Source organism: Saccopteryx leptura, chromosome 12 (genome assembly GCF_036850995.1).
Source record: "Saccopteryx leptura isolate mSacLep1 chromosome 12, mSacLep1_pri_phased_curated, whole genome shotgun sequence".
Taxonomy (NCBI): domain Eukaryota; kingdom Metazoa; phylum Chordata; class Mammalia; order Chiroptera; family Emballonuridae; genus Saccopteryx; species Saccopteryx leptura.
Genome location: NC_089514.1, coordinates 6,846,090 through 6,873,446, shown reverse-complemented (window position 1 = coordinate 6,873,446; position 27,357 = coordinate 6,846,090). Strand labels below are relative to the sequence as shown.

The following is a 27,357-nucleotide window of genomic DNA, read 5'->3' as shown; positions in this document are numbered from 1 at the left end:
GCCTGTGGTGGCGCAGTGGATAAAGCATCGACCTGGAAATGCTGAGGTCGCCGGTTCGAAACCCTGGGCTTGCCTGGTCAGGGCACATATGGGAGTTGATGCTTCCAGCTCCTCCCCCCTGTCTCTCTCTCCTCTCTCTCTCTCTCTCTCTCTCTCTCTCTCTCTCTCTCCTCTCTAAAATGAATAAATAAACTAAAAATTAAAAAAAAAAGATTTGTTTAAAAAAAAAGAATTAATTAAGGGCGATGAGGAAGGAAACAGATTTCTGTGACTGTGCTATTTGGAAATTTCAGTAAATTCCAAGTTTTTAGTGCTTGGGTGGGTTTGTTTTATCTTTTACCATTAAAAAATATGAGTTCACTCCCTCTTTTTTGTTTGTTTTTGTTTTCTCAGGGTTCTTTGAAAATTAAATATGATGTGATACACTTTCGAAACAGTTAACTATTAGGCAACGTTAAGGCAGCAATATGGCTATTTAGAAGGGAGGGTCGGTGATACAGAATTACTCAATAATTACATATAGTTTCTGAGATGCAAGAAACACTAAAGATGGGAGTAACGTTTGGTCATATGTCTGTCATCTAGAGATGACCAATGCCAGCTAATGCTTTCATAATTTCAGTATGTACTTTTTTTATTTACTCATTATTTGCATAATGTGAATCATACTGTTTCATATCATTCTATTTTCACTTTCATATTACATGCTTTTTTTTTCTTTGCATAAAAGTTTATAATTACTATACCTATTAGTTCCTAGTATGGAGCCATAATCTAAGCCTTTACCTATCATTGGAGAATTAGAATGTTTTCTTTCTTTCTTTTTTTTTTTACATATGACTAAGGCAGCTTGCACATCTTGAGACACAACTCTCCGCCTGGTGTGAATGATCACAGAAGACAGATAACGTGTGCTGAGCGCTTGCTAGGTCCCAGGCAGTGAGCTAAGCACGCCCACGGCCCTGTCCCCACCAATCCCAACGCCAGCCCCGTGTTACATGCTCTGTTTGTGCTGGCTTTGGTTTGGAAAAGCAAAGAAACACGAAGTCAGCGGTGGCGGGCTTCCAGCTGCTCCGAAGCTGGCCCCACCCCCATGTCCTCAGTCCCTGGCCCCGCCCCCATGTCCTCAGCCCCTGGCCCCGCCCCCATGTCCTCAGCCCATCACAGCACACAGCGTCCAGCAGATGAGAGCCCCCCGCCCGCCCCTGCCCTGGGCCCTGGGTCCGAGCACAGGACAGGGCCGTGGGCTCCCAGCGCTCAGGGAGAAATGGTTCCCCAGGAAGGCTGGAGCAATTTTCAGACCGCAGGGCAGTGTGAGGCACCCAGCCTGGCACACCCTGGCTGGGACCGGGTGCTGAGGGGGTGAGGGGACCGGTGGCACAGACAAGGACAGTTTGGTTAGGGCTGCACGCAGGGGAAACCCACGCTCTACATTCTCACAGCTAGGACCGGGGGTGCATCTACTGTGACGCCCAGGGATCTTCTCCTGCAGGACCTCTCGCTGGACTGAGCCCTCCCAATTCTCCCTCTAAACACTGTGAACAGTCACCTGTGGCACCTGATGTTGTGAGCCCCACACTGGCCTAAGCTTCCAACCCCACAGAACTGGGCTCCATGCCTGTCCACTTAGGAAGAGCGGTCAGGGCTGTGACGCACGCAGTGACCAGCTGCACCCGCCTCAGGCCCACGGCAGAGCGACATCTCCAGGCTGCCCTGTGTCTGCTCACACCTGTCATGGCGCTCTGGCTAAAGGAAGACAGGCGGAGAGGGTGGCCAGTGTGCCGACCCCACGGACCCGCCCTCGGCTTTGAAGTCATCAACACCTACATTCGCAATCTGCTGCCGGCGACATCTCTGGGGTCAACGGCCACAGCCTTTAGCATCAACGAAGGTGACTAGCGGAGGCTTCAGAGACTCTGACGGCTCTCTCTGCGTGCCTCTGTCAGGATGACCTAGCTCACTTGGCACCCTTCACTCGTATTGCCACCCAAGCAAGCGGCGCCGACGTGCCCCGAGTGGGCACCCGCGGACGGCACGAGGGCCTTCCGTTCCGCAGCTGGAAGGCCGCTCCGCCACGTGGTATGCAAACGCCACGTCCGGAGCCAGAGGCCACGTCCTCCCCGTGAAAGCACGTCCTGAGCAGCACAGCCTCCGCGCCCTTAATGAGGAGACGGAGTGAGTGGCAGTTACATTTCAGGATCTTAAGTTTTCTGCAAAAGCAGCACAGATGTTCCTATCTCCAACAACAGCCAGCAGCGGCTTGCCAACACATCAGCCCATTTCAGGAGAAAAACAGACACAAATACCAAATATATGCCAAGTTCTCTCTCACATAGTTCTCTCCCCCCCCACACCCCCTATTTTCTTCCCCTAGCCAACTGGGCTCTCCTTCTTCCTTACCCAACACATCTATTCCGATCTCCACGCGTGTGCAAGCACGCGCGCGCGCGCACACACACACACACACACACACACACACACACACTTCTGCAATTATCAGCCAGGAGGGCTCAGGCTTGCTTACACCCTTCAGAAACCTACTCTGCTCTGTCTCCAGCCACCTCCTCAAGCATCTTATCAAAATATCACAGCTCATTGGGCCACAGTGCTCTGCGTCCAGATGCTGTAAATCTGTCCCTGTGAGGACAGGCCTCCAGATTTCACAGCTAAGCAGACTCGGGGCTGGAGATTCTTCTCTGCCATCATCGCATCTTCCAAACTCCGGGCTGTTTGGAAACGATCGTCTCAGTTGAACCCTGGCTTCTTTGGGGGCTGATTGTGCGGCAACAGGGATAAGGCTGCAAAAGGGAAGGGAGGAAGGGGAAACGAGAGGCCCGATCAAACATGGGGAGCGGCGGGGGAGTTTTCCGAGCGCCCTCCCGACAGGCAGGGATGGGGGAGCCATGCCTCAGAAACGGCCGCAGTGGGGGGGCCTGCCAGAGGGGTTAGCCACTTGCATCGGCCAAAACTGACCCCTGAGCCTACAGTTTGCAAACGCACTGGGATCTCACCACGAGGAGCTAGAGCCCTGACGGTCAGTCAGTATGTGATGGGCAGTGGTGTTTCTGATCTTAGCGAGAACCAGGGAGCCAACCTATGCTTCCAAAAAAATGCAGACAAGAGGTGCCTCTGTCCCCATACCCACGGTGACCTTTCAAGAATGCAGCGCACAATCCAATCGCATTGTGTAACTGAGATGCGTGTAGCCAGTCTGACTGGTGAGCTCTCATGGCTAGACCATCTGGCTAATAAGATTAAAGCCAATCCCTCGCCTTCGAAAATTAGCTTTCCTCTATTCCAACACCGCCACAGACTCACCCTTATCCCAACTTGAAACAATTTCACAGAGCCAGCAAATAATATATATTGATTACCAATCACATACACAGCACCCACAGAGATAAATTCAATGAGGAAGTGAGTCTGCATTATTTATCAGTCTTTCCCAGCCCTGAAAAGAGTCGTTTCCGTGAGTTTAGGCAAAGAAATTACATGTCTCTAGCCAAGATGTTGAATATGATTGGCTTAATTCATCAGATTTTTTTTCCCCCCAAAAAAATCTGTGTTTCTTTTCAGCCTAGGGGACCTGGTACAAATCTCAACACATCACCAGCACTCAGAGAGTAACTGATGGCTTTCCTGCCTCCCGGAGGTTCAACTGTTGGCAGAAATATACGACACTGTCAGGGAATTTTGTTTAGTCATGAAGCAATTGGCTTTCGTGATTTCAAAATGTCTTAGTGGATTTTAAAATGCTTAAGCAGGTGTAGAAATAGAAAAAGCAGATCCACCACCCGCCTTCCTATTTAGGAAAAAGGTTCAGAATGAGTTAACTCATCGTAAGAACTCCAAACTGCATTCTAGCAATGATGCATCATAAGATCTCTTTGGAAATAAGAACTAACAGAAAGAAACCACCCTGCATCAGGCCCCTGGATCTGAAACCACCTCTCCAAGGGCATTCTGAAGGTCTTCTCCAGGCATGGTGGCGACGACTTTGATACTTTTCTATTTACAGTTCATAATAAAAGTTACCCTTTACTGGGCACTCTGCATGTGCCAGGCCCGCTAGGCACTTCACAGCACCCCCAACGGGGTTCCACAGATGAAGCAACTGAGATTCCAAAACATCACATAACTTGCTTAGGCTCCCACCTATCCTAAATGGAGAAGGTGGGATTCAGGCCTGGCTCTTGCAGGCTCCAGAAATCACGCTCTCTGCCTCATACTAGTATCTTCTACATTATAGATTATTTCCTAAAATATATAAAAGAGAGAAAAATCCACCATGTCCCTTCGATACCATAGGCCATCATTTTATCGTTCTTCACAGTCAGACATCCCTCTTAGAGCCTACAGGAAGCTCCTGCTGGTGTGTCATCTTCTGCTACTTTTTGCCTCATCCACCTGTTCCCTGCTCTGCCCCAGTTCCCAGAAGGCCGGGACCCAGGGAGGTGCTGGATTTATACCTGAGGAAGGAAGGGAAGGAGGGACGGAGGGAGGGAGGGAGGGAGGAAGACACCAAGTCTGCCAGCGACTAGTTTTGGCCTTGGCCACGTCACTGTGGACCTAAATTTCTCACCTGTAAGATGAGGTCAAGGGATTAGGCTGGGTCCCACACGGCTGCTCCAGAGAATATATGTTCTGCAAAAGGTACCAGCTTTTACGGGAGAAAAAAAGGGAACCTGTGGTTAACTGAGTTTGAAAGCCATCAATATTACAGGGAAAGAAAAAGAAAAAGATTTCCGACTGCAGGCCCCGCAGCATTTAACATGCTAATGCATAATAAGGAGAATTTCCGCAGGAAAGTCCTACAAGTTCCCCCACCCCAATAAGGCTAAAGAAACCCTCAATTCACAAGTCTCCAGACATGGCACCGGGCCCCAGGGGCCAAGCAGTTCAGGGCACCTCTTATTAAGCTCTCGATAAATATTTGCTCCTTGGGCCTTTGAAGCTCCTGACAAAGGATCCTCCCTCCAGGTCGTCTCTGATGTGAACTGTTCACCTCCTAGAAGCAGCGAGTGTGATCCTCCTGTCCTTCCCAGCCGCTCTACCTCTTTCTGGCTCTGTGACCTTGGTCTCGAAAATCAGTCCTCTCGTGTATAAAATAAGAATATTGAGACATTAGTTAACGCAAAGGACTGTAGTGAGAATCGAATGAGATGAGAATATAAAAAACTCGCTTTGCATCCCAGAGGCCCGCTGCCCTTGTCGGTCTTCACAAAGGTAACATGCGTTTTTCTGGATTCCAGTCTCAAGGTCGCCACCGAGTAGACCTTGGCGCTAAGTCTTTTTTCAAACTCTGAACCTGAGGAAGAGCACCTAACAGGCACCATGGCGCCCAGCCAGGAACGAGAGCCAAGAGCACCACTCTCTCCTGCCCCGCCCCGGGCAAAAGCACAAGTTAAAGGACTGTGCTTCTGAGCTGAAACAACCCTGTCACCTCACCCAGGGCTGGCAGGGACCAGGGCGGAAAATGTGTCACTGCTCACGCCAATGTAATGTCAGCAAAACCAAAGCCACGGTGAGCTGGAAAAAGAAAAAGACGTCGCGAACTAGTCATCACTAAAATGACCAAGGGACACGGTTCATAAACATTTTGCGGACCCCCCGAACGTTCAGCCCTTCCGCGCACAGTAGGACGTCTCTGCTCTGATGTGTTTTACTTTCGGCCGCAATTATTCTAAAGCCCTTTTCATGCCTGTCACTCATTCACTTCCAGGCCGCGGTGGCACAGGACGGTCGGATGAGATGGTGGCCGACAGCTTACTTCTGACAATGGCGCCCTCTCATTGCTGCAGGGCCCGAGGTCCCCCACGCCCTGGCCTCAGCTGCAGCACACAGGACACCAGGAGCAGAGGGGACAGTACTGCCCAGCTCGGCCGGCCACGCGGAGGCCTCTGCTCCTCCAGCTGTGTCCCACACGGCCTCTGCCGATGCTTTCTCCTGCCAAGGAGAGCGATATCAGTTTTCCCCAGAGGGCTCCAAAGGCATTCTATTAACATAAGCATGAATGTTGGGGAAGGAGCTTGCATGTGTGTGTGTGAGTGCGTGTGAGTGTGTGTGTGCGTGCGTGTGCATATGTGTGCGTGTTGGAGGAGAATGGGGAGGGGTCATCGATTTCATTCTACAGGAATTAATATTCCAGGTATTATTCACATCATAAACCTCATCGTCTGAGGACACACGTCCCAGGGGAAAGAACTGGGTCAAAGGCACAAAGCAGTCCATAAAAAATAAAATATTTTTGAAACTAAAATAGCAACTAATAAAAAAAAATCAAAACAAAACAAAAAACTGAGTGATCACTCTTGGCACCTGGAAAGTGGTACAGCCTGTCCCCAAATATTAAAATTGTATGAATACAAAAATAACTCTTCAGAGGAGCTTTCAGCACAAGGCTAATGAACACAGTTGTGTTACATCGTAGCAACCTTGCCTAAATGGGACATTCGGCTCCAGGCGAGAGCCAGGCAGAACCGGGGAACTAGGGTGTCTATGCTCAGAGCTCTGTCATAGCCACGCCCCCCACGTGACCACCAGGACACGGAACCTTGCGGTAACGGTGACGCTCCTTTTTAGAACACTGGGTTGTTTTCAAGTTGCTACGTACGCTGAAAAGGTCCATATGAAATGAGAAGGCACCCGGGGAAACACCCCCAGGAAAAATGTTCCGGCCTTTATGCTTCCAAAAAATTCAAAGGCCCAACAGAGCAAAGCAGAGAGAAACACACATTAACCGCTGCTTGCTCGGAAGACGAGCTTTTTGACTTGGAAGTGAACGTTCCCTGCTTCATCCTAACGCAGGAGGCAAGCGCCGTGAGGCACCGTGCTTACGCGCCTCTTACGGCCAACGTGTGACCCTCCCCCCTCGGGTTTCCTCCGTCCTCAGCCAAATGTGTTTCAACTGAAGATGCGGCCTTAGCAACAAGAGTAGCGCGGTTATGCAAATACTGTGGGATGGTGCCCCCGCCCCCACCGACCCGGCACTGGGCGAGTGGGTGGGTGACCGGGACATCAACTTGCCTTTCCTCCCTGCGACTCCTTCCCTCCAGGGAAGGTGTGAGCACTCAGAGGAGGTATCGAGAGGGGAAGGCCAAGTCATAATTTGGAAGTCCTTACATGTGCAAAACATCTGAGTTTAAACAGTTGGGTTCCAACTCGTCCTCCTCCCTGCCTTTCTCAGTGATTTCACATCCATCCTGGGGGGCGGGGGAGGTGGGGGGGGTCTCAGGTCGAAGGATGAAATAGAGTTAGCTCTGTTCACAGTTGGGCATTTGGCAGAAAGGGGCCCACGGAGAGTCCATAGCTCAGTTGGCAATCCCAACCAAGTAGGCTGGGGCCGTTTGTTTGAATCATCTCTTAAATCTTTCCTAGAAGTGCCCACAGGCAGACAGAGGAGCGGACCTTCAGTTTCAGCAACATTCGGGTTGACCCCTACTCAACCTGCAACATCTTTAAAAAAAACAACAACAACCCTCTGGCCATATCCTCCATGCCAGGCAGTGGGCCAGGCACAGAGGAGGCAAAGACCAAGGTGGCACCGGCCTCAGATTCCAGGGCTCTGGGCAGTGCAGGAGGCAGAAAAGTAGACAAGCACCGTGGACGAGATCTGCTTCTGTTTTCTGACAGAGGCAGGAGCTGCTTCTCTGCAGGGCCAATCAGCCCGAAGTCAAGAAGGCTTTCTAACGGAGAGACTGAACCGGGCATCACAGGTTGTCCAGGATGAGGATAGGAGCTGTAGGGAAGAACTCACCCCAGGCCTCCCAAAAGAGGCTTCCTGTCCTCCCAGTGAGCTAAGGCAGGGAGTTTTTGTATAAACACAGATTCCAGAACCCCTCCTCCCCCTCCCCCGCCTCAATCAGAATTTCTGGTGTTGAGGGCCCAGATTCCGATCGTTTTCACAGGTGAGATGGGGTTTCGGAAGCAGCTGACTGGTCCGTGGAGTGTCATCTGGGCCCCTCCATCGTGTCTAGCCCTCCCTCCCTCCCTCCCTCTGCATTCTACAGCCAAGGAAAGTGAGGGCACCGCGGCGGTGGCAGAGGTTACAGTCAGCATCAGCCCCGGGACTCAGACGGCGGCCTCCCGGGTCCCAGAGTCCGGGCCTGGGCCACCAGAGCCTGTAGAGCTCACAGGCGCAACCACTTCCACGTCTCTGGCCAACAGCGACGGTGGTTGGTGCCGGCATAGGAGTGCGAGCCACGCTGTATGTTACAGGTGTGTCCCTGGCTACCTCCCTCCTTCTCTGCTCCGCTGGGCGGGGCCAAGTTCCTCCCTGGTATCAGCCTCTCCCCGTTGAGTGTGTGAGAATCACCTTCACAAACGAAGTCTGGAAACAAGGCCCACAAACAGGACTCCCCTCACCCCACCCCACCCCGGTCCGTTCCCAGCAGCAGGGAAGTAAGCACTAAAAGAGGCCACCTGTCCCAGACACACCTCCTTTTCCCTAAAGAGAGAACGAGAAACCCTGGGAATCAAACTCCGGAACCGGAGAGAGAGTGAACTTGACATTTAAGCCATAAGGCAAAGAACAGAAGATGTCATGACATTTTTTTTTTTTTTTTGCAGGCATAACTTATGCTAATGAAATGACTTTTTTTTTTTTTCTTCTCCCTACGAAAGTTGAACGCAAGCAGGTGTTTCCGAGGGGTCGGCGCGCCTGGAGGGCGCAGGAAGCTACCAGCAACGGTGCCTCCTAAATCCCAGCCCTTCCCAACCCTCCGATGGCCTCGGACACACAGTTCTGGAGGGCAGGTTCAAAGGTACATAGCCTTTCGTGTCTGTGGATTCTCTGCTGAAGAACGGAGTTCTCCGGCACATTTTTCATCCGGTTGTGACAGCACAGGGGTGCTATTTCCACTTATATAAGAGGAGACAGGAGCTACGAGAACATCCTGATTTTGCCCACGGCAAGTAGGCGATGAGTAATATCAACCTCGGTCGGGATCCAGCCTTCGTCTCTCTCCCGCAGGGCAGCTCAGAGAGACGTCTCGGGCAGTGGGTGGGCTCAGGCTTCCCGTCCCGTCCGGAAGGGCTCTCTCAAGCCCTCGACAGTGTGGCCTGGTCACCAGATAAACAGCTGGGTCAAGGCAACGATCGGGAGGAGTCAGATTCGCACAGACCTATGACGCTGTCTAATCACGGTGTCCCCAGAAACAAAACAGATAGGAAGCCTCCTGCATTCACACGTGATAGGCAGAAGCAGAGAGGTTCTCGGTCAAATGCACCAAAGTCTAACCCCAGGGGTCCCCAAACTTTTTACACAGGGGGCCAGTTCACTGTCCCTGAGACCGTTGGAGGGCCGGACTATAAAGAAAACTATGAACAAATCCCTATGCACACTGCACATATCTTATTTTAAAGTAAAAAAACAGAACGGGAACAAATACAATATTTTAAATAAAGACCAAGTAAATTTAAATCAACAAATTGACCAGTATTTCAATGGGAACTATGCTCCTCTCACTGACCACCAATGAAAGAGGTGCCCCTTCCAGAAGTGCGGTGGGGGCCGGATAAATGGCCTCAGGGGGCCGCATGCGACCCGCGGGCCGTAGTTTGGGGACCCCTGGTAAACCGAATCATAAAAACACAGTCATGACCCTTCCAACAATTCCCAGTCGTGAACCAAGTTATGGACTCAGAACCTCTTTGATGAAGGGGAGCCTGGGTCCCCGGGAAGAAGGGCACCCTGGTACATTGCCCAAGATGAATACTGTTGACCTTTCCTCCCAGAGTCTCCCCCAAAGGGATCTGCAGCCTTTCACGAGGGGGACTGTCCACTGGGGATAAGGATGGATGAATCAGGCCTTTTGGCAACGACTGGACATTAGCTCTGAACTGACACTAATTCCAGGGGACCCAAAATGTCACCGGTGGCTCCCTACACAGAGTAGGTGCTCATGCAGTTCAGGTGACCGGTGACGTTTTCTTTAGCTATGATCCAGCCAGTGGGTCCCGTCCCCAGGTCCATCCTGGGGTTGTTCCCCCAGCTCCGGCCTGCGTCACTGGAGCAGACGTGCTCGGAGGCAGGCAGAGCCCCCACGCAGGGGAAAACAAGGGTCTGATTACTTTCATGGAGGGAGAACGGGGTTGCGGAACATCTGAGCACGTGGTCCCCACGGGCCTGAAAGTGCTCCGCGCCCAGAGCGAAGGCGGGACACGTAAGTGCGGGGGTTCACGGAGTGCGTGTGCGCGCGCGCGCGTGTGTGTGCGCGTGCGTGCGTGCGTGCGCGCGCACGTGCACACACGTGCACACATGCACACGCGCTCTGGGGCTTAAAAGCAACGAGCTCGGCCCAGCACTGGAACATTAGGATAAATTGTTCCAACAGGGAAGAGCCGGGCCACCGATCAAGTTTCAATTGTGAGCTGAAACCCTTGATAGCTGCTAGAAAACTAATGTGCAGTTACAGCCTGGAAACATCAATTACCAAGGCCACGGCGCGCTCGGAACGTCACCAATGAGATGTGGGTAACCGCACGGGTGGCGAGGATCCCAGCCCCCCACCCCGTGTGCGTCTCCGATGCCTGGCCGCCCACGGGCGCTGCAGGGAAGGAAGAGGGGAGCACACCGTCGGGTTCAGCCAGCGAGGGGGGTTTCGGGGTTCACGCGGAGACACGTGTTCTCTATTCTTCCCCGTCACGGTCCTCTGACATCTGTGCCCAGCGCTTTCGGGGGGGGGGGGGAGGACGAGGAGAGAATTACTAGAGGGCACACGAGGAATAAATATTTCTGCAGGCAGGCATGCGATGACAATCTGCTGGTTCCTCCTCCTCTGGAAAGCTCATTACCATCCAGGGCAGAGCTGGGCACGGTGGAATGTCAGGAAAGCGGTGACCACAGCCACACCGCGGAATTAGGGCGCTGCAAAGCCAGCAGCGTCGGCCTCCCCACATCTGAGAGGCCGTCAGGCCCACACCTCACTCAGTGACCTCAGGCCAGCCCATCTGCAGCTAAACTGAGTACAATGAGGGTTGGCGTGCCAGGCATCCCACAACCACGTGTCCCTGGGGCCCGTACTCGGGGACGGAGAAGCCATTTTCAAGGACTGGCTGGGAAAGAACCCCGTGCTCACGCTCAAGAACAACAGAGCTGCTGGCGGCAACCTGAACCGAGAGCCCGTCCTGGGCTCTGCACTGGGCACATCTGCCCTCAGGACCTCCTGCCTCCTCAGGGAAGAAACACATGACACAGAGGACAAGGCAGCATGTCAATGCCAGTGACAACCAGCACTCCACACGCCCAGGGGTGAGGTTGAGGGGCGTGGAATCAAGGAAGGCTCCCAGAGGAGGTGACTACTAAGCTGGGCACCTTGGCTGCGCAGGTGTGGGAGCGGGGTCCTCCGCTCTCTCTTCTCGCCCGGCGAAGGGCCTGAGGTCTCTTCCGTGATTTCTTTTCTGCCCTGACTTGGCCCATCATTCCGTGGCTTCACCTGAGCAGGCATCCTGGGCTCACACACTCGCCGGGGAACAGCCGTGAGGCCCGTGCGCCCTCTCGCACGGCGTCTGGGCATCATTTCAGAAGCCCCGGTGAAAGAGGGTAATAAAAGGAGACGCTTCCAATGTGCATCCTCCTGGTCTCCCTGGCCCTTTATGTCCCTGGAGACCGCCATGCCCTATTGCAGGAACCGTGGACCGGTCTGTACCCTGGGCATCCCGCTCAGTCTCCTGTTCCGGGGGCAAAGTACGCAAATACCTCATCTCCCCGGCTTCCCCAACGCCACCCGGCCTCATCGCCACATTCAGGATTCGCATCGAAGGATTCTCGTTAAAGGGCAACAGAATGAAAAGCAAACTATCAGAGGTGCGGAGGGAGGAAGGCACAGCTCCGAGAAAGCAGCTAGCTGCCTAGGAAAAAGATTTAGCCATAAATTAGGAGAAGCTCTGAAGAGGCCGCATCCATCTCAAGAGCACTGGCAGGAGAGTCCTCTCGTCTTGGGAGAGGAGGTCCGAGGTCAAGCCCGGGCTCTACAGAGGCGCCATCCCTCGGGTAAAGCCCCGTGGCTCTTTCCATAAAGGTCCACACCCAGGACCGCCTGAGCCCCCCCAGTCCAGTCCAGTCCAGGCCTCGGCTGCTCACTGTTCCAGGAGTCTGACCTTCTCTTCCTTCGACTTCCGAGTCTGCCCTTCACATGACCTTCACCTGTGCTAGTCACCTGCAGGGTCTCCTCCTTCCACAGTAAGAATCCATTCCTTCTCCCTCCTCCCTCACCTCCCTGAATAGGTCAACCCTCCCCCACCTCCCGTCGGCCCTCCAGGGCTGCCGGGCCCTGGTTCACCCTGAGGTCTGCCACTCCTTCTCCTCCCCTGCGCACTTTCTAGGAGGAGGCTTCTCAAAGTGGAGGTGGCGGCCCCTTGCATCAGCAGCATCTGGGAGACTGGTTACTGAGCAGCTTCTGGGTCGCCCCGCGCCCCTCAGGCATTTCGAAGTCTGAGAGCCACAGAACCGGGTCCTTCCTCGTTCCTAAGCGCTCGCAATGCCCGTGCTAAATCGCTCGGCTCCACCGCTGCTTAAAATCTGAAGGAGACATGGAGTGGCGAAATTGATTCTTTGTAGAAATTGTTTGATTCTAGAAGTAGTAGTAATAGGGGTGGCACACGGTGACCCGTTTGAAACGATGTAAAATGTACACAGTGGAGCCAGGAAGATCTTTGTAAGCCATAAAGGTGATCACATCACTCCCTCGGGTAAAGCCCCGTGGCTCTTTCCATAAAGGTCCACACCCGGGGCCCCCTGAGCCCCCCCAGTCCAGTCCAGTCCAGGCCTCGGGTGCTCACTGCTCCAGGCAGTCTGACCTTCTCTTCCTTCGACTTCCGAGTCTGCCCTTCACGTGACCTTCACCTGTGCTAGTCACCCGCAGGGTCTCCTCCTTCCACAGTAAGAATCCATTCCTTCTCCCTCCTCCCTCACCTCCCTGAATAGGTCAACCCCCCCCCCCCCACCTCCTGTCGGCCCTCCAAGAATCAGTCCTTCCCCCACCGTCCCTGGCACAGCTGAAAAGCCACACTGACTCATGTGACCTTTGATGAAGGCACTTCACCCACCAGCATCCAAGCAGCCCCCCAGAATCAGCCACAGGTCGATTATGTTCCCTAGGAACGAGACCCACCATGGAGCAGTCCCCGGCTTACAAACGAGGTAGGTTCTGTGGGTATGAACATGTCTGAAGTATTTATATGCACCGAAAGGTAAAAATAAATGCTGTGCTAAGACAAACATCTGTCTAAGTGGCATTGAAGAGGTAAAGGTACCTGTTCCAACTTACACACAAATTCAACTCAAGAACAAATCTACAGAACCTGCCTCTTTCTTAACCTGGGGGCTGCCTGGATCGTGTGTGTATCACCTGGAATACCCCGCCTCCATCATACCTCGCAGGGGCTTAGTGAGTATTTATAAATGAGCAAGTGAATGAACAGATATCTTAGAAGCAAACACGGAGACCCATGCAAACATGGCTACCCACAGTAGCCATCAGGAATTTGAAACACCCTCTGACCCCTTCTGGTATTAGTCAGAGGCTCCCGTGTCCCTCTAGCACCCCGAAGACTAAAGTTTTATGATGGTTTTCCTCCCCCCGCCCCCCGCACACAATGCTGGATATGTCCTTTTGCACCTAACGCTTCAGAGGAACGAGCTCAGCTCTCCAGAATGCGATTCCGGGGTTTTGAACAAAGAGTGAACTTCAACATCCAAACTGCTGTTAATGCCATTTCTCTGGGCCTTGCATTGATCTTGTTCTGAAAAAGTTACCCTAAAGCCTGTTCATTATCTGAAAGATCTACGTTGGAATAAAAACTGCCTCGGGGCTTGCAGAATGACTACTTATATAGTTTCTTCCACCTTCGTGTGTCTTATCGTTCTCAGCTCCAGGTGTCTGTCAACCCTCGGGCTGTCTTACGGGGGCACGGTCATACCCTAGACCTATTAGCAGCGTTATCTATGGGTAAAGATGTCAAAGAGCCCTCCACCAGCCAGAAATAATTACAACACCGTCTCCACTGCTGTGGGGCAACGTCTCATGGGGCCATAAATGAACACACCATCCTGCCCTCCACCCTCTGCCACCTCGCTGGCGGCTGCCCCTGCCCACCCCCCACTGTCCCTGGCCCAGGCCATGGATGCTTTGCTCCCTGACTGTGCCGTTTTACACGCAGCTGAGGCCAAGCTCTTCCAGCAAAATTGTTCTTGAGCCTTCACCAAGCAGCATGGCCGCTCCACACAACGTTCCAAGGTGAACGGTTCCACTGACGCAAACAAGAACTGGAGAAGCGAGCGTTCCGTTCGGATGTCCGTGATGTTGGGGCAGCCTGCCTCTCTGACCTGGAGATGTCCTCATCTGTAGAACGGGTCCAAGCTGAATGACAATGCAAGTCACTGTTAAACCGATGCCTCTGTTGGTAAGAATGTAATGCTCTGGTGACTTAGTGTAAATATGTATCAATACTTCCCCCTGTTCATCTTTTGGATGGGTCTTGAAACACTTCTCTAACACCCGATCCTATTTGAAGATACACACCATCGGGACACATTGTCAAGAGCCATGGCTACATAACTGAGAAGCTGGGAGCAGAACAATCCATATTTATTTATCACCTGACTTGGGAGAGGAGAGAGGGATTGGAAACCTCATTTGACACTGAAGAGAGCGTGCCATTTGTCAGAGACCAAACAAGATTTGCATGGAGCGATTCGGTTAGGGACCTCTCCTGCTTCCGCTGAGGGCGCGGAGGGAGGAACGCGCGCCCGTTTCAGGGCCCACGCTTAGAAGAGCAGTTCCTCCCTGGCACGTCTCTCTCGCACACCCATATTTCATGGCAGTTTACTGTCTGGATCGAGGCTTATTTGCTTTCTCCGACCCACTCCATAAAAGCCATTACCCGGTGACAGGTCCATGAGCCACTGCTTAACGAGCTGGTGAGCCTCCCGGCTAGCTGCCGCCTCGCTGAAGGGGCACGAAATGGCAGAGGCGCCCGCACGGGCTGGCCCCGGCCAGAGAGGATGCGTGGGGCTGGAAACACGCGGCTTCTACCTGGGAGGCCCGAACATGAAGTGTCCAACCCCGGACGCTTTTGAAAGTGAACGTGGGAACCGTCAATTATGCTGGATGACATAGTGATGACGCTGGTTCTCAACACTCAGGGTTACAGTCATCCTGATTTTATTTTTTCTATTTCTATCTCCAGCATATTTTTTTTTTCTTTGTTTGCAAGAAGAGAGAAGCAAAGAAGGACAGACAGGGGACAGACAGGCAAGAAGGGAGAGAAATGAGAAGAAGCATCAATTCTTCATTGCGGCTCCTTAGTTCTTCACTGATTACTTTCTCACATGTGCTTTGACCCGGGGGCTACAGCAGACCGAGTGGACCCTTGCTCAAGCCAGCGACCTTGGGCTTCAAACTAGCGACCTTAGGCTCAAGCCAGAGACCATGGGGTCATGCCTATGATCCCACACTCAAGCCAGTGACCCTATGCTCAAGCTGGATGAGCCCGCACTCAAGCTGGTGACCTCAGGGTTTCGAACCTGGGTCCTCTGCATCCCAAGTCAATGCTCTGTCCACTGTGCCACTGCCTGCTCAGGCTCCCCAGAGTACTTTAAAAACAAACAAACAAACAAAAAAAAACTGGGCCCTGGCCGGTTGGCTCAGTGGTAGAGCGTCAGCCTGGCGTGCAGGAGTCCCGGGTTCAATTCCCGGCCAGGGCACACAGGAGAGGCACCCATCTGCTTCTCCACCCTTCCCCCTCTCCTTCCTCTCTGTCTCTCTCTTCCTCTCCTGCAGCTGAGGCTCCATTGGAGCAAAGTTTGCCTGGGCGCTGAGGATGGCTCTGTGGCCTCTGCCTCAGGCGCTAGAATGGCTCTGATTGCAGCAGAGCAACGCCCCAAGATGGGCAGAGCATTGCCCCCTGGTGGGCATGCCGGGTGGATCCCGGTTGGGCGCATGCGGGAGTCTGTCTGACTGCCTCCCCGTTTTCAGCTTTGGAAAAATACAAAAAAAAAAAAAAAAAAGTAAAAAAAAATTGGATTATAGGCTCAGATTAAAGAAGAAAAATTCCACTTTTACTACCAACTACCTGCCCACAGACGTTTCAGCAGTCCCCAACCTGCTGGCAGGTTCCAAGGGACTCACAAAGAGATGTTCCCAAAGTGTTACTGGAGCCACTGAGTTTCTCTAACAGGGAACATAATCCCAGGAAACCCAGTTAAACTGGGTTACAGTCCTGCCACATGCCCCCCCCCCACTATTACTCTGCAAACCGAGTCTCTCCCGAACCAGTGCGAACAGCCCCGGGAAGCTAGAGCCAAGGAAGAAGAGAAAGGGGCTCGTTGGCAACCTCCATTATTTACCCAAAGAAAAATAACGATAATAAGACAGTAACACCCCTGGTTTGTTCTAACCGAATGGGGGATGGAGCTCTGTTTGCAGGAGCTTTTAGTGGAGGTCCCCGAGTTGCCAACGTGATTCATTATGTCCGTTCTTCTCATTCACAATCGACGATGATTTGCCTTGACCTGCATTTCAGCAGTTTGCTCCTCTGGTATTCTTGAAGGAAAAATACACACATCAGTCTAGTCAATTGCTGAGGAGCAATCACCGAGGCTTCTTAAAGAAGATGAAATAAGAAAGGCGTGTCTGTACATGATATTAGCAAGATATCTGAATAACAAACCTGAATAGAAACTACTGAATTAGTCATGATAACATCAATAATAATAGCAAACGGAAAGCCCAGTCCTTTCAGGGGACTCTACAATCGCTAAGGCATTGAATTACCTGGGCAACTCCAAGCGGTAGGGACTCCTATTACCTCCTTTTGAAAGCTGTGAAAACCAAGGCTGAGCAAGCTTAGCAAGTCAACCAGCCCATTCAGGCAAAAAAGACACTGGAATGCTCCATCAACAAATATGTATTTATTGAGCGTTAAACCTCAAAGACTCCTCCTTTTCCCTTTTCCCCAAACCCAATCAGTCATCAAAATAAATCTGGTATTTTTTTTTTTTTCATCCATGTCAGGCAGCCCACTACTCAGACTGGCAGGTGGGGCGGAGCTACCTGTCTTCAAGTTATACTTTTACATAGCAAGCACGCTGCTTTATGTGCGCAGTCATTGGACCAAGCTGGCCCAGCGGGGAGGCGCCCACAGCTCCCATCAGGCCTTGGCACCTCCCTCCTCTCTATCATTTAACTTATCTTTCTCGTTGCCTGGAGAATGACACTTCTCTTTGAATTGCAATTCTTTTTTTTTTTTTTTTTTTACAGAGACAGAGTGAGAGTCAGAGAGAGGGATAGACAGGGACAGACAGACAGGAAGAGAGATGAGAAGCATCAATTATCAGTTTCTTTTTGTTGTGACACCTTGTTGTTCATTGATTGCTTTCTCATATGTGTCTTGACCGCGGGCCCTCAGCAGACTGAGTAACCCCTTGCTCGAGCCAGCGACCTTGGGTCCAAGCCGGTGAGCTTTTTGCTCTAACCAGATGAGCCCACGCTCAAGCTGGCGACCTCGGGATCTCGAACCTGGGTCTTCCGCATCCCAGTCCGATGCTCTATCCACTGCGCCACCGCCTGGTCAGGCTCCAATTCTTTTTTTTTTTCCCCTAAAATCCTTTAGCCTTCCTCCCTGCTCAATCTGAATGCCTGCGTCCCACAGGCGTTGACACAGTCCTCTTCCAGACTTCCTTGCCACAACCCCGACAGCGGTACTTCTTGCAGACATCACGTTCTTTTCTGTCACACTCAGAACTGATACTTAATACAGTAGATCTTTCTCCGAGTCACTCCGTTGTGACCTCCTTCCTCTGTGAGCTGCACGCCCTCTAAACATACATGTGTCCATCTGGACTGCTAATGGGTCTGCCTCCCAGGGGGCTCCCCTCCTCATCTAAAGAGGGTCTTATAATGTCCAGCCAGTACCTTGACTATAGGACATAAAATGTAACAAAAATGGCTGCTGGCTGAATGAACGAATGAATGAGTGCATGAATGGAGTATTATGATGGGTGCTATGAGCCCAGCAATGTCGCAGTTTGGAAATATTTATATGCCCTGTAAGTGTAAGCCACACATTTCTTTTTTTAAAAAAAAAACAAAACACTACCATTAATAAGTAAAGCTTCACTGTGCTTTTCTCATATAAATCCAGACAGATGTTTTCAAAACTTGCAACTGATGACCGGCCCCGACAGCAATTGCGAAAAGAGTCCTAGTGAATGAATCCACTTTCGGGCAGGAGAGTAAGTCAAAACATGATGGAGATGTATCCGTTCCTTGATCCAACGTTTTGGTTTAATGTGATTGGTGCTGACGTGCCATGAAAGTAACAAGTACAGAAGAACATAGGGTTGAGAGACTGACAAAAGAGTTTCTTCGCTTCCGCAAGCCTTTCGTTATCAAGAGAGCCGACAGGAAGCATGCGTGTGCATGTGTGTGTGTTGTGTGTGTGTGTGTGACTTTCTCACACACACACACAGATACACACAGCACGTACTTACTATTCAGCATGTGAAAGATTCAGCCCCACCCACCCCCCCAAACCTACACGTCTGACAACCCAGTCACCTCCCACAGAGTGGCCCGTAGCTGGAGTGATGTGGGCACAAAGGTCCACCGTAAAAATTCTCTGCAAATGGCGAGGGCGAGGGCGGGCAGGAGTCAAGTACAAACCAGCCTGGGTGCGACCAGCGTTCACTCTTCCGTCCGCCACAAACATGCCCTCCCACCACAGCCCCTTCGCCAGCATGCCTTCCAAGCCACACGCCCTCCGACAGCCCAGGGCCGAGCCAGTTGTGGCTCTCTGCATTCGGGTTTAAAAGCCCCAAAACAGAAAAAAAAAAAATTATTTTGAAATGTATTACGCTTTGAAATTAATGGTAATTGTGTGTAGCAGCCTGGAAAATATAGCTCATCCAGGACCGCTCGGCCACAGAACCCCACAGCGCAAATGCTGACGCTCTCCATGCCATGGCAAACAAAAAAAAAAAAAAAAAAAAAAAGTCACAAAGGGCGGAAGGAAGGGCGGAGGGCTGCCCTGGTCGGACGGACGGGGACTGGAGGAGGCGTGCCGTTTCAGGGGGACGCCGCTGGCACTCTGAGTACTGCTCCATCGCTCATGCCACGAGACGCTGTTCTGCCTGCTTCCCCAGCCCCCAGCCGCTGGGCCAGGTAAACAAAAGGCTGACGGATAATTACATAAGAAAACAAGTGTGGCAAGATTGGGACAGAGTGGGAAGGACTTCCCATTACCTTCAAGCTTCTCCCCTGACCCACTACCATGTCCCGGTCACGCTCCATGGACTATCAATACCCATTCCACCCTACGAACCAAGGCGCATGTCACAAGCGGAGGAGGACGCATTTCACCCTGCTTATTCATGCCCGCGTAGACGCTGCCTCTATCTCGCGACGGAGGCCTCTGAAGGAGCCACGCTGAGCTCGGTTACCTACCTGCCGCACCGCCTTTATCTTATTCCCCTTACGGACGGGCTATGGCTACTGCAGGAGCAGCGGCCAGACTGCAAGGCCTTGTAAGGAAACCGAGACATAAAACCACTAGGTGTGCACTCTTCTTTGCCTACAGGGTACCAGGAAAAACACACATGGAATCAGAACTTGAAACCAGTTTGGGCAAAGGAAGACAATCGCAACATAGGAGGGAAGGAAGCTCGAGAGGAAATCTGGAGAAGTAGAGGAAAGAAATGATCATAAAGGGTGAGACCACCCATCTCTGATGTACCACGTTCGAGTCTAAGGAGGGGTCAGTAAGCAGGAGGCTGGGGCACTTATCACTGTTGGCAAAAGTCTGGCCTGAGAGCACAGGACAGTCGAACTGAGCCAGAAAATGAAGAAGTGGTTCCCACCCGGGGAGGAGAGAGAGCCCCGTACCGCCTGGCCCTCACCTCCAGAACAACTGGCAATGTCTACAGACGCTGCTAGTTATCATAACCGGGTGCTGCCGCTGGCATCGAGGGGGCAGAGGCCAGAGATGCTAACAAGCATCCTACGTGCTGGACGGCCCCCACGGCAGAGAACTATCCAGCCCCCAAAGTGAAAAATGTTGCGTTTAAGACTAAGTCTGCCCGAAATAAAGGGTCAGCATAAAATGGGCAACAGCCTGCAAGCCGAAAAAGAACAGAATCAGTAGCCTCAGCATCTTCTGAGAGAGAAACCATGCTGGTTTAAGACTCCGGTCTCTGGCCCCCTGACTTGGTATCAATCTCTGGACAGGGGAAGCAGCAAACATTCCAGCCAGCGAGAAAACACTCTGCTAATGTATTCCCTCACCCCAGTTGGTTGGCGCCCACCCCCCCTCAACGGTCCCATATTTGTGCATTCAATCATGACTCATCCACAGAGAAAAAAGTATTGGCTAAAGAGTATGTGTCTATTTTCCTTGGCAAACAGCATTCTCATTTTTGACTAATGAACTGCATCTTTGTGTATATGCTTCATCACCGTGAGCTTGGGTGATGGGCATGCTGTCCCTGAGAGAAGGCGCCACTGACTCTCAAGGCGCAGAAGGTCAACTTTGGGATGAGATATCCGAAGGCAGGTGGGCACCGGCTCTGAGAAACTGGGCCTCAGTGGTGGTGGACACGTCCCTGGGTGCCATGGCAACCCCAGGCACGTCAATCCAAACCCAGGCATTTCTTCCAGCATACAGGAGTGAAAGGACCCCCTGGGCACACCGCAGCATAGCTCAACAGGGGGGTCCCGGCCTCTGACCAGGGCAGTCCATGAAAACCAACAAGAAGACGTAATCAACACAGGAGTCGCGATCCACAGGAGAGAAACTGAGGAGTAAACAGAGAAGCTGGTGTTGGCCCAGATCTCCTCCCCAAATACCCCCGTGACGGTTCATTCCTCCGAGCCACATCTACAAAATTGGGTAACGGGACCACACTGGCTATTCCCCACCATTTCCAAACAGCATGCCAAGAGGATGGTGTCAGCCGTCGGCACAAGGAGAAAACATCTCGTGGGCGCTGTGACTCCACGCCCCCCGGGGCAATGCTGATCACGGCATCCCTGAACCCCTGCTCCCTATCTGGCAGGTACGCCATGCCCCGCACAGAGCATGCCGGAGTCCAGAAGTCACAGCTTCTCCAGTGCTTCCTGCTGAGGAATGTTTCGTTCTGCGCATTAATTGTTAGAATGAAAACAGCCAGGACTGTGGCCTCGATTCCTAAAATTGAGGTTCCAATAATAATCTTGCTCGGATTCCAGAAATCAGGGTTGGGGGAGGGGGACGGGGGTGCCAAGAGCACCGACTGAGAATCATCTTCTATTTATACGTGTGACTAATTTCTCCGCTCAGCACTCCGCCGCCGGTGGCTGTGCTTAGTTGTTTGATCACCTCGCGTCCCCCTCTCCCAGGTGGATTCGTCACCCACCTTAGGCTTGTGATGAAGCTCTACTCAAACTGTCCCTGCACGAATCCTGTCCAAGTTCAGAGAGCGCAGTGCTAAGTCACACGTTGCCTTCACCGTGGATCATACGTGTGTTTTGCACGCTTCAGGGCCGCCAGGTATCACTAAGTTCCAATTGTCAACACTCAGACCACCTCAGTTTTCCTGAAAACTGGACGCTGCAACCAGCGTCTACACTGAGCATGCAGGCTGGCTTTGCCGTGCCTAAACACGCCATGCTCGGCAGACTCAAATGCTTCCGCGGGCCACCCACATTTCACGGGAGCCACGCTCTGTCCCCTGGATGGTTGGCCTTCCAAGTCCTTCCCTTTAAGACAGTGCTGAAGTTCTCAGCCTCTTTCCTCCTTGGTTAGCCGGTCCCCGAGCCCAGGTCAGCTGCCATGATTAATCTATTTAGGTAGCGCCGCCATGTGACAGCCACCAGAAGAGATTGCTACCGTCTTTGAGAAACTCTGAGAGTAATGACCAGCATGCATCTGGGGTACTACCAGCTGTACAATATGACAGGAAAAGTTGAGCAAAGTTCCAAAGACCTCCAAAGCTCTGAATTAAAAGTTAGCCAGAGAAGAGCGGATCGGTCTTTTTAGTTGAAGGAAGGCTCAAGAGTTCTGACCCATGAAACCTTCTGCCTCTGCGTATCCTTACGGTGAAAATCGCGCCGCTTGGCTCTCCAGCTTCGCCAGGAAAGGTAGCATCGAGGCCTGGCGCACCACCAAGTTCTAGAAACAGTAACGTTTCCAGTGAAGTCAACGGCTGCTGCGTCTTACTGCACCTGATTCAACATTTGGAAATAACTCCTTGTGCATTCCGTAAGGGAGGGAGCAGTTAAGCATTTCTTCTTCTTCTTTTTTCTTTCTTCTTTTTCCTTCTTCTTCTTCCTTCTTTTTCTTCCTTTTTCTTCCTTCTTCTTCTTTCTCTCTTCTTCTTCTTCTTCTCCTTCTCTCCTTTTCTTCTATTTGTTGCTAAGTATTTCTTAAAAGTGTGGCGCTATGAACCACTTTCATTTGAATCTCTGGCAAACTGGTTAAAAAGGTAGATTTCTTAGGGCCTTCAAAATTATGAATGCAGATTTTTTTTTAATCATGACCCGCATTAAGCAAGAACTCTTGATATTAAAATCCGATGATGTCTGGGGAAAAAAAACACACACACACACTCTATTTCCTATTGTAGCCTCTTCGCTTTTGTGTTGTAGAGTGCTCGTCTGGACCTAATAAATGGATACCATGCTCCCCACCTGGACTGCAGTCCTAGGCTTTAGACACACTGGACCAGTGACTGGGGGGGGGGGAGCAGAGCAGGAGGTGTGTAATTAGGGCAAACACTGAGGCTCTGTGATGTATGGAAGGGGCGGAACTCCTCACCTTTTCCAATGCCAACAGAACAAACGTCTTGTAAGCCAAACTATCCACTTGGATGGTTGCAGGCCAACAAACAGCGCTTGCAGGCTTCAGTGACAAACCTGAAGGGTGCTACTGTCCTAGATCTGGACAGGGCAAGTCTTCCACAGCAAGGGTCACCTCTAGACTTCCCGTGTTAAGAAAGACGATCACATAAGCAGAATGTGTGTGCACTCGGGCTTCTTGGCACGCCCCCAGCCACATCCTCTCTTCAAAGCACTTCTCCACCTCCCCACCTATTCTCACCAAACACCCACAGGGGGCAAATTACTTTGAAACACTTAAGTATTGTCCTATCTCAACGCTGTAATTTAATAAACGCTTATGAGTTAGCAGCACTGTAGAAGCCTCTCAACGGTTTTCTTCTTTTTCATTTTTCTTCTAAGTGTTTCTCTCCCCTGAACCTGCCCCTCCCCCCCCCCAGTTCTCCCTTCCTCCTCCCTCTCACTCCTCCCTCCTCCTCTCCTCCTCTAACCCACCCCCTCCACCTGCTGGGAGAGCAGAGTGCAACACAAAATAAGTCTCCTTCCGAGGGGAGTATTTCTTTGGCTAAAGCAACACTCGCTTTGAAAAGACGTTCTCCAAGGACAGTGACGACACCAAGCACCAGACCTGCAGTGGTTCTGTGTTATTCCTATCTGTACCTGTTCACTATTCCAAGGAACCACCTCTCTGTTCTTGTCTTCAGGCTGAAATTCTATGTGAAGGGTCTACTCAAGGCAGAAACCGGTCTGGCACAGGGGAGAGCACACAGGAGAAAAAGCCAAACTCTGTTACCAGGGCTTCTTCCTCGCTGCTGATATTTTGCTGGTATAGTTCCCTGGTGAGCCTCTCCCATAATAGGTATCTCTGATTCAGTCCATCACACGAAGTGTTTACTGAGCACCTACTGTTCTGGGAATCAGTCTAGGTTCTAGAGCTGTATATAAGACAAGGCCCTTGGCCGCATGGGACTTTCATCTAATGGGAGCTACATAATAATCAGACAAACAAATCAACATATAATGTCATGGGGTATTAAGTACTAAGGGGGAAAACTGAGTAACTTAAGAGGACCAGGGAGTGTCAAGTTGCTGTTTTATAGGAGGTATTCTGGAAAAGCCTCCTGTAAGCTGACAACTGGGCAGAGACCTAAAGGAAGCCAGGCAATGAGGCATGGAGGGAAAAGCTCCCGGTGCTAAAGGAATAACATGTGCAAAGGCCCTGGGGAGAGAGCTTGGAGAAAAACAGGAATGTGAGGCAGTCAGAGTGGCTGCAGTTAAGAAGGGTGGGAGAGCCTGACCTGTGGTGGCGCAGTGGATAAAGTGTCAACCTGGAAATGCTGAGGTTGCCGGTTCGAAACCCTGGGCTTGCCTGGTCAAGGCACATATGGGAGTTGATGCTTCCAGCTCCTCCCCCTTCTCTCTCTCTGTCTCTCTCTCCTCTATCTCCCTCTCTGTCTTTCTCTCTCCCTCTCTCTCCTCTCTAAAAATGAATAAATTTAAAAAAAAAAAAAAAAAGAAGGGTGGGAGATGAGACATGGGAAGCGGGAACGGTGGACATGGCCATCAATAGGACCACCCACCCTGGGTGGCCCTCAGTCCCACCAGACCTAGTTCTGGGCAGGCCTTCGGGCCTGCTCCTCCCTGACACCTACCAAGCACCTTCTCCAGGCCCCTTCCCTCCTGACACCCTCCTCCCTGCAGAGTTCCAATACTCCGGCCATTCCTTCACAATTTCCCAAGCAGACAATCAGTACATCTCATTAAAAATACACGGGTTTTTTGTTTTGTTTTGTTTTGTTTTTTGAGTAATAGACGCAGTAGGAAAGAAAGCAACATGCATATTTCACCACAGCCTTTAAGAGATAGGAAATGTACCACAGTCAAGACAGGAGGTCCAGAAAGTCAGCTCTAAGGAAAGGCGGCTAAATGAGAGGCGGCGGTCTGCCCTTCTGATTTACCAGTTCTGCGGACTGGGGGGCAGTCATCATTGAAACAACCTTGGATGTAGGTACGGAGGAGAGCTCAGAGGAAATCAGGACCAGACGGAGCCCTTCACAACAGCTACTGCCAGCCAACCTCTGCCATCTGCAAGTCCCTCCCGATCCCCAAGTTACCCTCAAAGAGCTGCTACATTAATACAGGTGGCTAATTACTTAAACTTTATAGACAGGACTAATTTCACTGCTGCCCACCCCCAAGTCACTGGTGCCCCTAAATGAGGAGCTCCCGGCCCCTCCTGAGGCAGAAACCCTTGTCCTAGGATCTCTAATATCTCGAATATAATGAATTGGGTCCATATCATTCATGGCTAATGGTGTTAGGAGCAGTGGCCCCCAGAGCCGGGTCACCACTGGGGGCAAAGCCCACAGGCTTTAGGTCAGCAAAGGTCCTAACGTCAACAACCCCTGCCAGAAGCTGCCAACTTCAAAAGGCCACCAGGAGGGAGAGGGTCACTCAGCGGGGAGTCCCCATCTCCTGAGCCCCTCGCGGTCACACAATCACGCGCATGCACGCGCACGCGCGCGCGCGCACACACACACACACACACACACACACACACACACACTCCCCGCCCTCGCGCGTGCCCGCGGCACAACGCGGACTTCCCAATCCCAAACACACGCCGCGCGCACCCCCTGGGCCGGCTGAGTTCTGTATTTCCTCTTCCTCAAAGCTACTCTTGCGATTTCTGCCGCCCCTCTCCGCTCCGATTTCAGGGCCCAGGGCTCCGCTGCCCCCTTCGCTGAAGGCGCTCCGGGTGCGCCCCCTCTCCCAGGCTGGTCTCTCCCATCGAAGCCCCCCACCGTCTTTCCCAGTCCCAGTGGGGACTTCAGCGCGTCCTGAGAGGCGGGTATTTACTAATGGTGGTCCCCGGGGCTACCAGCTGCCCCGACCACCCACCCACTCCCGTTCCTCCAGGCCCTCCATCGCTCTCCAGCCCATCACCGCCCACTCCCAGGAGCGCGGTCGCTGGGGGATTCCCTCCCATCTGCCAGTGCCCGAGAAAAGCCGGGAGTCCGAGCCGCCAGTTCCTCCTCCGGCGCAGCCTCTCGGGTCTCCAAGCCCCCAGCCCCACACTCCTCCTTGTCCCCAATCCCCGGACGCGAGCAGCGCAATGCTTCGGCGGCCCCCTCCAGCCGGTCATGGCCGAACATCTATCTCTGCGGGTTCTCGGGCCCCAGGCTCTGCGCTCCATCCCCGGGCCCCCTCCCTCCGCGCCTACTCCCCCCGCCCCCGCCCCTCTCTGCCCAGACTTCCCCAACTGCGGAGCGTCCCGGCGCGCCCGCAGCCTTCACCCGGCAGAGCGCAGAGCGCCGCGGCCACCCCCGCCCCGAGCGCGGCGCCCCCGGGGAGGAAACAAAAGTGTCTCCGTGGCGACCAGAGTCCCCCCTAGAGCAGGACGCCTCCTCCTTGACCCAGCCCTACCTCTCCCCTCCCTGGTCGCACTGAGGTCAGCGAGTCGGGGCGCGGCGCCAGCCCAGGAAACTTTACGAACCTGCCCGGGGTCGCCGGACAGCGGCTGTGGCGGCGAGGGTTCTCCGCGAACACAGCTCTGGCGACCGGAGACCATCGATGGCGGGCAGGAGGCTCTGTGGCCCTGCTCGGGCCGCGGCGGTGTGGGTGGTCTGCCTCTATCCCATGCCCATCCTCGGCCGCTCGCGCTCGCTGGAGCACACGCACTTACACTCGGCTCGGCTCGGCCGGCTGCTGCGCTGCCGGCTGCCGCTGCTCTCACTTCCTCTTCCTTCCTCCTGCTGGCCAGAGACACATTGTGCATCTGCAAGGCATCCCGAGATCAGCCGCGAACTCTCCTCCGGGCGGACGCTGCGGAGTGGCCGCCGCCACCCCCGGCACCTGCGCCTGGACACGCGTAGTTCGCTCGCTCGCCCTCTGCCCGCGCCCAGGTGCCTGCCCACTGCACTTTGCTGGGTGGGGGTGGGGGGGGACAGGGAGGGGCAGTGCCCACGACTTTTTGAAGTCCCTCTACTTAAAAAATAAAAAAAATGTCGAACACCCTGCACGCTTCAGATCTGCTATAAATAATACGTGTATGCCTAACTTCTCAGACGAGCTCGCGCGCGGCGTTTTGCAGGCACTAATTAACTCCATCGCCTCATAGCGCCCCCTCCAAGAGGTCTAGAGCTAGTGGCCTCTTTCTACAAGGCTTCATTTTGACAACTGGTTCGGAATTTTGAGAGGAACTTGGGGTGGGTTGTTCTAAAGCTACTTTAAGAGGCTGATGTGTTTGTTTTGACGCTCTGCCTTTACCCTTGGGCAGCAGGCAAAAATAAACTATGGAACATTGCCTTCCCCTAAACACTCACCTAGGCATTTATGGACTTCAGGATTTATTTCTGGTCAGTTAATCCAAAGACTTCCTAATTTTGCATAAGTTTGCCTAAAGCAAGATGTTCTCCCCCCAGTTTGGTATTTAGAGTACCTTATTTAGTTCATGCAACTTACTTTAGTCACTTTCAAAGCAGAAATCAAACACGTTCACTCCCAGTTTAGCTGCCAGGAGGAACATGACAGTCACTGGAAGTTG

At 52.5% G+C, this 27,357-nt stretch overlaps 1 protein-coding gene across 5 annotated transcripts in view; it reads right to left on the bottom strand.

Moving 5' to 3' along the window:
* The window catches only part of ELMO1 (engulfment and cell motility 1), a 505,561-nt gene extending 478,913 nt beyond the window's left edge, over positions 1 to 26,648 (bottom strand). Inside the window, exon 1 of one of the 5 annotated variants that reach the window (XM_066353938.1) lies at positions 26,497 to 26,648. In XM_066353938.1, the coding sequence (XP_066210035.1) occupies positions 26,497 to 26,589 (93 nt within the window). In that variant the 5' untranslated portion in view covers positions 26,590 to 26,648. The other 4 variants (XM_066353942.1, XM_066353943.1, XM_066353939.1 and 1 more) reach the window with 4 other exon arrangements.
* Positions 26,649 to 27,357: the final 709 nt, after the last annotated feature.